Below are 13,687 nucleotides of genomic sequence, written 5' to 3' on the forward strand. Positions count from 1 at the left end.
AGGCAGAGAGGGAAAATTTTGACCGTAGTCTGAGCTGTGGTCAGAAATGTCAGAGATGCTGCACTCATCATCTGACTGGTCAATATGCAGGTCATAGTTCTGGGCCAGAATCTCTGAGTATGGTCTTCTACAGCTTCTGTTCTGTGAATGGCCATCTCGACGCAGTTGGGGGACATAGTGGCTACGCATCTTGTCTCCCCGCTGTGTTTTCACACACCCCTTCGAGCTGTTGTGAGGGTGGTGTTTTGGGGCAGAAAATCTGTGGGACACTGCAGGATTTGAACTGGCGGGTTCAGTTGGTATCCCTGTGGCTTTGGAAGGGACAGCAGTTTCCCAAGTCAACTTCCTGAGCTCATGCATAGAACGGACACCTTTACATGTCATGAGTACAATGTGAGTACGTACATAAGGATGCAGGTTACGCAAGAACAGGGACTTGAAGCTTGGGTTTTCTTCTAAACCTGGTGCATTCTTGCCCTGAAAGTATACGTGTCTCAAACGTTTGTAATATTCCCTAGGATTCTCAAGACATGGATGTTTAATTTGGAGGGCTGCAACCACAGAATCAATCTCATCAGCAGTAGAAGAAAACCCCTCTGTCACTGCTTGACGGAGCTTTGTGTAGCTATTTCTAACACTGGGATGCTGGCACTGAATAAACTTGTGGACAGCTTTGGAGCTGGTCTTCCACAAAAGCTTAATCTTCTCCCTTTCAGTTGCCTGGGGCTGGTCAACTAGACAGTTGTCAAGCTCTCTCAAATAATCATCAACAGGTTGATCATAGTTGTTTGGATCAAACAGTTCAATGTCTTTAGCTAAAAACTCAAGCAATTCAAAGCGAGGGCAGTCTGATGTCCTCTCTGGTGAAGGCGAGACTAAATTAGCATTCCTGAGGTGTAAATCGCATGCTGCAGGTCTTTGGGGTTGAAAGGCCAAGGTTGAATGGTTTTCAACCGCCCTTCCCCCTGCACATGGGTGAAATTGTCAAAAATCAGTGTCCGAGAGAGACATGGGCCAGAATATCTTGTGGAAGATATCCAATCCAATCCAATCCAATCCACTTTATTTATATAGCACATTTTAAAAACATAAAAGTTTATCAAAGTGCTGCACAAGATATACTACATGTCTCCTCAACCTCTATGCCTGATACGTGGAAAGTCAGGTCACTGTTACCTCTGTCTGTTGGTGGAGGTTGGGGAGCTGACTTGATTCCCAAAGACTTAGGGTCTGATGGGAAAGATTTCCCCTTACTGAGCGGAGGAGGTGCTAACCTCTCATCCAGGGAAGAGTGTTTATCAGAGAAGCCGGAATCACACTGGCTGTAAGACTGTGCTGGGGCTAGATGTTCTGATCTAAGCCTAATCAGTTCTTCTTTATGTGAGCAGAGGTCTAACTCTGCTGAATGCAAGTCATCTAAATAGCGCATGGCTTTCTTGTTAGCCATCTGTGCTTCATGGAGGAGAGAAGCATTTTGCACTCCTAAGAGTTACCTCCTGCTCTAGAGCTGCTTTGCTCTGAAAGGCAGGGGTGGTTTGCCTGTGAAAGATCAGAAGCAAGCATTTTAACAATGTACCACTGGATGCAGTCTGTGCATCACAGTTGTCGCTGAGTAGAGAGTTTATCTCTTCACTGCATTCACCGAGACTCAATCTGCTGATGAGTTCTGGACAGCCAGAGTTTAGGCTCTGTGCAATGGAAGAGATAAAGTGTCCTAAACAGGGGTTCTCCATTGTTAGGTCTTAATAGGAGGGTAAGGCTAAAATGGGTTGTCTTTGTACAAGTCAAATGTGTAATTGGCTGTGGTGTTGCTTGGCAGACACCTTTGAGTGTAACTTGTGAGTACACTAGCCTAACAAAAGAATATGCTGGCCTTCACTGTGGGGGTAGTGTGGAGGAGGGGTAGCTACGACACAAACAGGCACGAAAGATTAGGGACAGGAATTTACAACAGTAAATTTGCCTGCAAGGATAACAACATACACTAACTAAAATGAGTGGCAGTATCAGTTAGAGAGTTGTTTCTTAAAGTTAACTCAAGCTGGAACTTAGATTGTAACAGCGAGTTACAAAACTTCACAGGGCTGGTAGCATACTGCAGCTCTTATGCTCTATCTCTTACCTAGGCTGAAATGCTTGGCAGTAACAGCCAGTTCTCACGCAAGCTCTCTGTGTCACAGGGCCGGTGGCACACTGTGATGAATTTCAAAGGAGAATAGGAACAATAGAATCAACTGCAAATTTTGACAGCTTGACCAGACTGCATTGAATACGTGGTATTCAAATGCTGAAGCAAAATTTTATAAGTTTCTACAGGGTAGGTCAACTTGAAAAGCCAGCAGCAAGCACACTCTATGTAACACTATGGGGGCTTAAGATAGCGATGATCAGTTATACAATGTCTCTCAAATTGCTTTATCTTTATGAATAAAATAATTCTCACCACAATGTACTTGTTTGTAAGTACAGCTGAATGTCTACTGCTGTAGCAGACTAGTGGTGAACATAAAGACTTTTGGGTAGTCTAAGAATGGAATCAAAGATTTTTGGTTAGAACTAAAAATGTACCCTGATATTAATATGGCACAATATGAATGAATGTCAACACTACCATGCCTCATACGGGGCACTAAATATATTGGGAACATAATTTTAGGTCTCACATGGTGGCACCAATTATGTTGGGCTCAACATTTTTAGGGTGTCACACGGAGGCACCAATTATGTTGGGAACAACAATATTAGGCCTCACCAAGGGGACACCATCAAAGTTGTAAATTGGCTATCGAAAATAATTAATAATTATTAATAATAATTAATAATTATGTGAATAATGTGACTTAATTAACATTAAATCACCTCATCAGAGAAAGAGAGAGAGAGAGAGAAAGAGAGAGAGAGAGAGAGAGAGAGAGAGAGAGAAAGACAAAGGCGGGTGTGGTGATCAAAGAGCCGTTTGGCCTACAAAACAAAATGGCTGACAACAGAGAACTACAGGATGGCCGAATCAATGCTGGCTTCAGATCAGGGGAGGTGTGTGTCTGACCGTATGGTCAGGATAAAGACAAAGGAAAAGAAGCGGGAACTTTGAGATGCCTTTTTGGGTGTAGCTCTGTTGAAAGCCTAGTTGTTAATGAGTCTATGTCAATGTGATATGTGTTGCATAAAGTCTGGATTAGTGCAGAGATTGTTTAGTTGTGTGCAAGAATCTGTTTGTGAACAGTATTAGCAAACTAAACACTCAGCTTTGGCGAAGCCAACTAACCAATGACCTAACTGCAAACAATCACAACAATAACTCAGTAAACAGCATTAAATCACATACAACAGGATAAACAGTCTCGCTTAGCCTGTACAGCTGTGATAAAGCTATGCCCAGTTGTTCTGTTACCGATCCTTGAATGGATGGAAGACAGAGTCACTTTGTGGTGAGCTGCTTTTGATAGCTGGCAGAAAAAGGCTGGAAAGAGCTGTGGTGCCAGATGCAGTCTTTGTTGTGTCCCTTGTTCCAAAGATGAAGATCCGAGGAAGCTGGTATCTCGGGGTCCTTGCAGAGTTAGACGTTGGGACAGGCCCAGTTACATGCTGTTCCAGGCCCAGTAGAAAAGAGAAAGCGTGTGAAGGGAGCAGACCTTCTACAGATGTCTGTGACATCACCCAGCAAGTATTTTTTGGTTTAAAAAACGTCTAATAGCCACCTACATGAAGACCTGACGTCTAGGCTAAATCACGGCTGAATTTGGGCTGTCAGTGAAAATTTGGTAGAAAGTGTAGACGTCATCAATTATACGGCTATGCAGAGACCATGTCCAAAAAAATGGAGATAAACATCTTTTAATTACTGTTGACTCTCCATACATGATTGAATATCATACCGCACGCCATCTGCAATGGCGAAAATTACATTTAATCAATTTCAAAATTAAATCAGCTAGATTTGGGTTACATGTAGCTAGACTAAATCGGAGCTAAATATAGCCAATACGTTTAAATCACGACTATTGCTTGCTGGGCACAGAGTCACATGTCACTGTAAAAGTCCTGTCCAATCAAGTTTGGCGACTGTTCTCACTGAGGTGAGAAATAGCTCTCTTTGTCTGAAGAACAAAAAGCATGCAGAGAAGAGAAGCCTTCACATGTCCAGTTTAGATTTTAACAAATGACAAATCATCTGTAGTCCTGTGAATCCCAACAAATATAAAAACAGCCACTTCATTGTCGTCAACAGTAACTTATCTACTACATTAAATACTTAGTAAATATGAGGACAGGTTTAATTCTAACTGTTGCTGCATTTAGATGTTACTTTCCTCCAACTAAAAAGGGACAAAATTATTGGTTATTTTGGACCAAAAGAGTAGTGTAAAGAAATGTAAAGAGAAAAAAGTGCTTACAATTTACCATTTACAACTCTGACCTAACTTTCCAGTCACATATAAGGAACATAACCTGAACAGCATTCTATCGTTTCAAGAATATTGCCATGGTCAGGCCTTTCCTTTCTCTGCAAAGATGCTTGTACATGCTTCTATTACAGGTAGTTTGGCTCTGCAATAAATTGCAGAGAACCCCGTCAAATACAGAACCCTGCTGCCAAAGTTTTATCTGGAACAAAGACACAGCTCCTGTTCTAATGCCCATGCACTCGCTTTCACCTAGTTCAAGGATCAATTTTAAGATTTTTGTAAGTGTCTCTAAACACGTTTATGAACTTGTCCTTGACTATTTTGTCTATAGGGGTCTGTCCATGGTTCAGCTGTCAAGTCTGTCACACAAAGACCTACAGTGAAGCTGCTGTCTGTAGTTCTGAATCCAAACTGTAGAATTCTTTGCAACTAAATCTGAGGAGAGTCAGATCAATTGAAGCTTGATTAGTTGACAATATTCATAAAAATATGATATTTATTACATTGATTAGACCTGTATGTATTCATTAGTAATTAAGAATGAATTTAATATAACTTTTCTTATAATTTATTTCATAAATACTTACGAATTTGTTTTAAGAACTAGTTTTTGTCGAGCTACTATTTCCAGCATTAAGAATGACCAAGTGCAGCATCTGTACAAACAAATTGGAAATACCTCAGAGCACTGGAAGGATTTTTTTCTTGTGTGTAATCAGGGCTCACCTACCCCAAGGTTCAAAACCCCCATCCTGAGTTGCTTGCTTGCTGTGAGGTGACAATACTAACCACTGCACTACCACGCCGCCCCGTGACCTGCATTTTATGAATTAAAGTTTTATATAATGATGATTATTATTGGTATTTCTTTGCAAAACAGGTATTTCCCGGTCAGTCCAGTGTTTATTTCAAACTGAAGTGTCAACCGCTGAGCTGTCAGTTATTAAGAAGACAAAAGCCGAGGTATAAAATGTAAAAACTAGTGGCCACATACTGCCCTGTATGTCTAGGAACAAACTCTACCTCAAATGCTGATTATTTCCAGCTCCCGTGATTATGAGTCATGTTTCAGTCAACCTACTGTGGTTAAACTGGTATGCAGCTGATGGCGGCTTCAGTTAGACATGGAAGATTTCATTGTTTCCACTGTATAATAGTTAACAGTTGTCTAGTTATATTTTATAGAGCTCTGATTGATACTAGGGTTTTTTTTTTGGGGAGTTTTTCCTTATCCGCTGTGAGGGTCCTAAGGACAGAGGGATGTCGTATGCTGTAAAGCCATGTGAGGCAAATTGTGATTTGTGATATTGGGCTTTATAAATAAAATTGATTGATTGATTGAATGGAAAAACTCAGAGATAAAAAAAAGGAATGTGAGTGAAATAATAAAGTTGCTGCTATCAACTCAACTATTTCTGCATGACATTCCCTGCAGTTAAAAGCTGTGGGTGGATATATATAAGCTTCTCTGATCCCCCCTTTCCACCAAAATAGCTCTGGTTCTTGAACCAGTTCTGTTCAGGATTAATTGAACCTTGGTGCTCTCTAGTGGACCAGTCTGCATTTCCACTGGTTTTGATCAGAACCACTGTAATCAAGAATGTGTCATCAAGGAAGGGTATGGCATAATGCACAACTGAAGTAAACAGTAAAAGGAAGATTGCAGATTGCATTGATTACCTGCTAGTTTATGATCTGTTATTACAGATATTTGCTTTTGTCCTAAAAACATGGACCAACTACACAGCTCAAAAAATTGGGGGAACACTTAAATCACACATAGGATTTTGAACAAATTATTCTATTTGAAAATCTTTTCTGATGTATACTATCATTTGTGAAGAACAAAATGACATAACAATGGTCATTGGAAACCAAAATCATTAACCCACCGAAGACTGGATTCAAAATCACACCAAAAATCGAAGTAAAAATTGAAATCACAGGCTGAATTTTATCATGGCAACTCATAATGTGACTCAGTAATATATGTGGCTTCCATGTACTTGTATGCACTTCTGACAATGTCCGGGTATGCTCCTGATGACTCAGCAGATGGCGTCCTAAGGGGAACTCTTCCCAGACCTGGATCAGGACATCAGTGAGCTCTTGGACAGTCTGTGGTAGTACTTGGCGGCATAGGATCCCACTAGAGGATGTTGAGCCCTCATGCCACCCTCATGGAGTCTGTTTCTGACAGTTTGGCCAAAAACATGCACACCAGCCTGCTGGAGGTCATTCTGTAGGGCTCTGGCAGTGTTCCTCCTGTTCCTCCTCGCACAAAGGAGCAGACACCAGTCCTGCTGCTCAATTGATGCCCTTCTACGGCCCTGTCCAGCTCTCCTCGTTCAGCGTAACCCTGAGTCACTTACTATGGCAACATAGGCTACTCCACCGAGGCTTATCGCTTGCTGAGTGTGTGTCAGGAAGGAGAAACATGGCGTGTAATTTTCTGAATTAAGTCGTGGACGTTGAGGCACAGTTTATTCACAGGCTGTTGGGTAAGGAGAAGGTGATTAGATCCCGTTTGGATTGGCAATTTCACCTCACAGTAAATCATTTATCTTAAATGGTATATGGTAAATGGACCTGCATTTGTATAGCGCCTTTCTAGTCATCCGACCGCTCAAAGCACTTTTTACACTACCAGTCACATTCACCCATTCACACACAGATTCATACACTGGTTGCCAAGGCTACCATACAAGGTGCCACCTGCTACTCAGTTTAAACACACTCATACACGATTGAATAGCTATCGGGAGCAATTTGGGGTTCAGTATCTTGCTCAAGGATACTTCGACATGCAGACTGGAGGAGCCAAGGATCGAACTGCTGATCTTTCGATTGGTGGATGACCTGCTCTACCTCTGAGCCACTTAACAATCTGTTCCACTATTATACCAAATATTGCACATCGTGGATTTGCATTATCATTGCAGCAAATTTTATACTTTGCCCTTTGATTCTTCTGCGGCGGCAGTTTTCTTTCTAACATCACAGATACATCGGCAAGACAGCGGTTTGTCGGGCCGTAACAAACGTGACTCTGGCTCTGGTTTTAGCCATTTTCCTTGGGCACAAATCAGAAAGCATTATCAAAGAAATGTCTAGAGGGTCATCGGTGGCTTGGTGGATGGAGCGGGCATACCAAGTACCGGAGCTTAGTCCTTGTTGCAGTAGCTGCGGGTTCAATTCCAGCCTGTAGTCTTTTGCTGTGTGTCATACCCTCTCCCCCCTGTAAACGCTACGCTGTCCTGCCATTAAAGAAAACGAAAGCCAAAAAAATAATCTTTAAAAAACAAACAAAGATGAATTCCACAGAACCACAGGTTTGTCAGTGTTAATCAGAAATTAATCTATGTGGACACATTATGCAGTGATTCATGAATACTCTATATTCAAAGATTCCGCATTGCTATAGGCTGCATTTATGGGACTCAGCATCCCCATCATAGCTCCATCTGAGAATAAAGATTACGTGAGTCAAAAGTTATTTCACAGCAATTCAATTAACATAAGCCTAATACTGACAGAATGAAGTATGAGCAAAACTTTTACCAGTCTGTACACTATTTTGTGTTTGATTCTGAGTTGCTGCCAAGTGCGTCAAGGGCCCCATGAGATTACAGCCGAATAAGAGAATAAAGCAAATTATATTAAAACATATGAACATTGTTTAGATTTAAAAATGTTTCTAAATTTTCTGTTTATTAGACACATTAATTCATCACTTTACATTACATCACTTCACATTACCTATTACCTATTTTTCATGTCAACATTTGCGGTCATTAAAATCTCTGATTCAGTTGGGATGTAATAAGTGGCTCTGCTTCTAACTCTGCTTTCTGCCAATGAATATCATGTTATCTGCACTCCATTGATGATGGCTTGGGGTGCTCGCCGTGAACGCGCTTCCCTCAGGCTGAACATAGTCAGAACTGATCTAATTCTGATCAGCTGTTTTGGAGCCGAAAACTCAGTTTCCCAGCTCAGGCTCAGTCAACTCGGGATTAGGCTCAGAGTTTGTTGAGCCTGCTTTCTGACATAGGGCCCAGGTTAAGAAAAATCTGATACTTTTTGGTTCCAGCTGAGAACAAGCTTTGCAGGATTGCAATTTATTTTTGGTCAAAATGCTCTGAATGGTTTAAAATTAGGTGCCAGAACCAGAGTGGAATCAGTTCCAGTGTTGGTGGAAAAGGGTAAGAATGGTCCAACACTTTGACCAATGAGTCTGAATATTCTTAGTGAAAAGAGTCTGAGGAGCTACATATAGAGAAGCTAGTCTTATTCTTCAGTGCTGACTACAGTGACTTCTTAGTGCTGTACAAGAATAATTTAATTATGTCTCGCCACAATGTCCCACTGAAGGCTGCATTAGTCATCACAGCTTCATAACCACCTTGTCATAATAACCCTCTGAAGGACTTTACCTGATTTCTAGGGATAGTCCTGCATCTGCATCTCTTCTACAGTTATTCATGTTATGGTTGACAGAAATGAACCCAATATCAAAATGTAAAACACACACACAGGTTTACAAAACAACATATTTCCAAGAAGTTTTCTTTATTGTTGATTTTCATATAAAAAGCAAGTCCACTATAAAGGTAAAGCAATTTTACAAAAGAAGAGAACAAGAAGCGACAGTACATACATTAACATCATTTTCTGGAGTATGTTCAGGTTGAAAATCATCACTTTAAAAAGACACCATTGGTTCTTGTCAGCTTGTGTTTTTTTTCCCCCCTCTACAACTCCAAAACATTCCCAGTAAAATGGAGGCTCCAGTCTGCTGACACTGATGCAATGTGAGGCACGGTGCAAACAGAAGTAACAATGGGAACAATCAGTCCCTCATGCACAGGGTACAGTATGAGCTATCTATGTTTTAGCATGCAGATGAACACTGGTGCACATAACCGTTCCGAACCGGTAAGTAAGATCACAACACAGAGTCTACATGCCAAAATCAAACCAACTCTCCGATTGGCTGCAAACACACGACAGCTCTGAGCAGCTGCAACTGTCTGAGCAGCACACCAGAGTCCTGCACCAGGTCGGGTATCCGTGGGTACAGGTGCGGGTGCAGGTTTTCATAAATGGAACTGTGCAGGACTCTGAAGCACACAGCAGAAACATTAGCAGGGTTTGTTGTGGTTTGATTTTACACATGCGCACTGGTTATTTCAGTCATGTAAAAATAGTAACATCAGCCTCAGTATACCAAAGTTGCTAAAACACTTTGATGTGACTCATTAAAGCCTCTCTATATAGGTTTTACTGACAAAGATTATTGCATCTTTTAAATGATTCTGACAGCACAAGACATTTTGTTTGCTTATCAATTCACACCACCCCAAAGACAGCTTAGACTTTTTTTCCTTCATCTGTTTGGGTACTCTCACTATCAGTCATTAGAACTGTTCAAACCCTTCACATAAGGGTATTTTGTACTAATTCTGGGTTATCATTTACCCACCCTACAAAGGTTTGATGTGCAGGGCCAGTTTGACTTAAATAGTCTATAAAATAATAACAAAAGTAGTAAAAAAAAAGGCCCATCTTCTCAGAGCCCATGGTGATATCTTCACTTCTTATTTTGTTTGACTAAAACCCAAAGATACCAAATTCACATTGATATCTGACAAAGAAGAGCAGTAAACCCTCTCATTTTAGAAGCAGAAAAACTATGACACTTTTTCACTATTTTTGCTTGAAAAATGACTCAAATGATTTATCGATTATCAAAATATTTTAGGTTGACTTTTCTGTTGCTAAAATAGTTGACCAATCGACTAATTGTTTGAGCTGTACAGGACATCCTGCCTCAGGAATCCCAACCTCTCCTCATGTGGAACATCAAGAATAATAGGTGTTTTTCCCAACAGACACTTTGAGCCCATTTACACTTGTTCACTTCATATGTCTTGAGTGGATCAGAAAGTGTTACAGTCTAAAATAAAAAAGTGTTAAATGCATCGAAGAAGCATTTGAGGTAGGTGGAGATCTGATTATTCAAACCACCTCCAGAAGACCTTCGACACACATTCTAGCCAGATGTTGAAAATGTCCAAATACGTCCATCTCTCTCATCTTTACTCCTCCTATAATGTAACTATGTCAGTAAGTAGTGTGTGTGTGTATATATCCACTCACTGTCTGATTTTCTTCACATATCCACGCTCTGCCTCCTCTATTCTTGAGATAACGGCAGCTGAAGGTAGCATTAGCCAATATTCTCTCTCTCATTAAAGCAACAAAGAAAAACATCTCCAGCTTTATATACACATACAATAAAATGCAGGGTGCATCGAGGTGCTGTAGAGTTTATCTGATACCTGATCAGTTCAACCACTAAATGATCTGTGTGGGAGAGACAGCACTGATCTGTGTGGGTGAGGACGACAAAAACTATTCTCTTGCTTGTAGTTAATACATTCATTTATATGTTTGTGTTGGCTTATGGACAACTGCTAGCTAACTATAGCTAAACTGTTATAACTAAACTGCTAAAGTGCAGAAGTTCTGCTTCTTCTGGTGTTTTTGACAGTTACCAAACATTACTACCTACTTCTGGACTGGCGGATTGCTGACCCTGCTGGGAAAACAAACATAGATTGTAGTCAGATTTGTGATCTGGCCAACAAGGGAAAATTTGTGGCTCAGTGTTCAGTAAATTAAAGGGATAGTTTGAATTTTCTGAGGTGGGGTTGTTTGGGATACTTGTTCATAATCATAGTCAGGGAAGCTTAGCAATGTACTGCTGTAGAGGGGTCAGGAACAAAATGTATTTCAACCACCACCCCCAAAAAGTTCCCACCTAAAAAAACAAAAAAACAAATCAATATCAGTTTATGTGTACTCTATATTAACAGTATTTTTACCAGGAAGCCATTAACAGCTTTAGTTCCCAATCTTTGCTCTCCTCAAAGCCACCAAACTCTATAGACAAAAAAGTAATTTTAGCCAACTGACAACAGAAGATGCTGGTTACCGCTGTTTTGATCAGTTACTTAGTTTGACTTACTGTGACTTTGGTGAAACCATCTAAGCCCTTTAAACACCAAAGTCACACAAATACACAAACAACTTAACTGTTTGAGGCAGTGGTAGACCAGCAGCTTCTGTGTTCAGCAATGTTAAATCTCTGTTCTCTCAATGGAGTCTGGCTTTGAAGAGAGCGATATCATGTCTTTATTTATTGAATTTTATTTAAAATCACTGTCTGACATTAGCGTGAAACAGTGAAAATATTATCAATATAGCATACATTTATATTGATATGGAATTCTTTTTTAGGTAGCTAAAATACAATTTGTTGCTGACCCCTCCACAGCAATACTTTGCTTAGTTTCCATGTTGGACTCCCGCCTGCATCTCCAAACTGGGGGCATGCCGACTGACATCTGCTGTAGGTAATATACTGACTATTGATAAGTGCCTTATACAACCCCACTTCAAAAAACTGAACTATCCCTTTAAAGTGTCTTCAATATCAGACATTTAAAATTACAAGTGTAAATGGGGCCTTTAACTTGTCATAGCAGGAAAAGCATAGGTATTAATAATATTACAAATGACTTCATTCCATCCAGAGCCATTGATATTGGTATTGGGAATCAATAAGACTTTTCTTTCCAAGGTGTTCATAATGTCTGCTGCAAAAACACCTATAGTGCAATAGTAACGTCGATAAAGACAGGATCTAATTTCAACTGCTCAGTCACAGATATTTCAGTCTTTTCAACTGGAGTTTTGACCCTGGCAGACAGAGAAACCCGCAGACCTGTAGTACAGGAGTGATAAAGGTCTGAGGATATGAAAATGACTGCTGGAGAGTTGCCCTAGTGATGTCATATAACTGCTGTCCATACTGTATTCATACAGAATCATTAAAATCAGTCATTGCTCTGCAATGCCAAGAGTTTTGAGTTGACATGTGTAGAGTGAATGTTGCATGGTATGGTGTGTGTGTAACAGTAATTTAGGTAACAGACATCAGATCAACCTCCTTCAATTAAAAAACACTGCCAAACAGTGATGTTGGGTTACATTTGAACTGCTGCTATGACTAATGTGCTGAAGGCAAGATGAAACATAATTACGGAATGCCTGGATGTATGTGTTGTGTTCAATCAGTGAGGTGCCCATGGAGACTGACCACATGTCAGTGAGTGCAGTCATGTTTACAGGAACATCCAGATGCTTCATTGATGCTTTAAGGATGACCTGTGTGTGTGGGTGTGTGTGTGTGGGTGTGTGTGTTTATGTAACTCTGCGTGTATTTACTTGATCATTTCAGAGTAACAGGAGTCTCCAGAGGACACATCATCCAATGCAGCTTTCTACCAGGAAGGAGCGGTGTTGGCCAATCGTCTCATACGCCTGCATAAACACAGTTTACTCATGTTACTTCAAGAATTGTACACAAACTAAAATAATGATCTGAGCATCTGAATTATGATTCTCTAATTAGACAAGACTAATATTTTATCATATAGTGGAATAATGTGGACTAAATAAACATACAAAGATGTCTTTGTGTCTATAAACAAATTTAGTGAAAACTTTGAGTCTGTTTTCTCTGAGTGAGTGCTTGTGTGGTGAATGAAAAAAGCCATCATTAATGGAGCTCTGATACTACTATTCACCATGGCAATGGATAAATAAAAAACAGAGCCTCCATTTTAATACAGTGGGTTTATAGAAATGTTAATGTGGGGAGATTAGTCTGATTTTTGGCAGCTCAGAAATTTTCGTTGGCTGCCTGCAGTCAAAGCAGTTTGATAGTCAATTTCCTAGGGACTAACGATATTGGATTTTTTTTTGCCCCCCTTTTTTTTGTTCTAAATGCCGATATATAACAACTCATTTGTCAGATAACTGATACCGATATCGACATCAGCTTTTTCCCCTGCCTAGTTTTAGTGATCATCAAGTCTCTTCTGTAGTGGAATTAACATCATATTATGCATGCATACTCTTGTCGTGATAGCCCACCGGCAGATCGAAACATTAAATACAATACTTTTCAATGTCTGTAATATTAATTCATTGTGCAAAATAAAAAAAAATATGTTGGGCGGTTCTAATAGTTCATTTTAAAGCTGATATTGGCTGATACAGATGACATGCCTATATCATCGTGCATCCCTACAATGGGTGTGTCACACAAACTTGGGAGTTTTTACCTGGGACATGCTGTTTGTGTCCCATGTGAAACCATAAGTCAATCAAGTTATTCTAGTAACAGCCTAGTCGGGGTAGGAATCAAC

The 13,687-nt window shown here is 40.2% G+C and overlaps 1 protein-coding gene across 2 annotated transcripts in view; it reads right to left on the bottom strand.

Annotated features, from left to right (window-relative positions):
• LOC117269506 (SWI/SNF-related matrix-associated actin-dependent regulator of chromatin subfamily B member 1-like) overlaps nucleotides 1-13,687 on the bottom strand; it is a 41,716-nt gene that overhangs the window by 14,581 nt on the left and 13,448 nt on the right. The window contains exon 9 of one of the 2 annotated variants that reach the window (XR_013488162.1): nucleotides 12,702-12,797. Coding sequence is in view for 1 of the 2 variants with exons in the window: in XM_033646533.2 (XP_033502424.1) it covers nucleotides 12,758-12,797 (40 nt within the window). In the remaining variant the exon portion in view is untranslated. Of the gene's footprint in view, nucleotides 1-8,961; nucleotides 12,798-13,687 lie in introns of those variants that run through there. The other variant, XM_033646533.2, reaches the window with a different exon arrangement.

Source organism: Epinephelus lanceolatus, chromosome 19 (assembly GCF_041903045.1).
Source record: "Epinephelus lanceolatus isolate andai-2023 chromosome 19, ASM4190304v1, whole genome shotgun sequence".
Classification (NCBI taxonomy): domain Eukaryota; kingdom Metazoa; phylum Chordata; class Actinopteri; order Perciformes; family Serranidae; genus Epinephelus; species Epinephelus lanceolatus.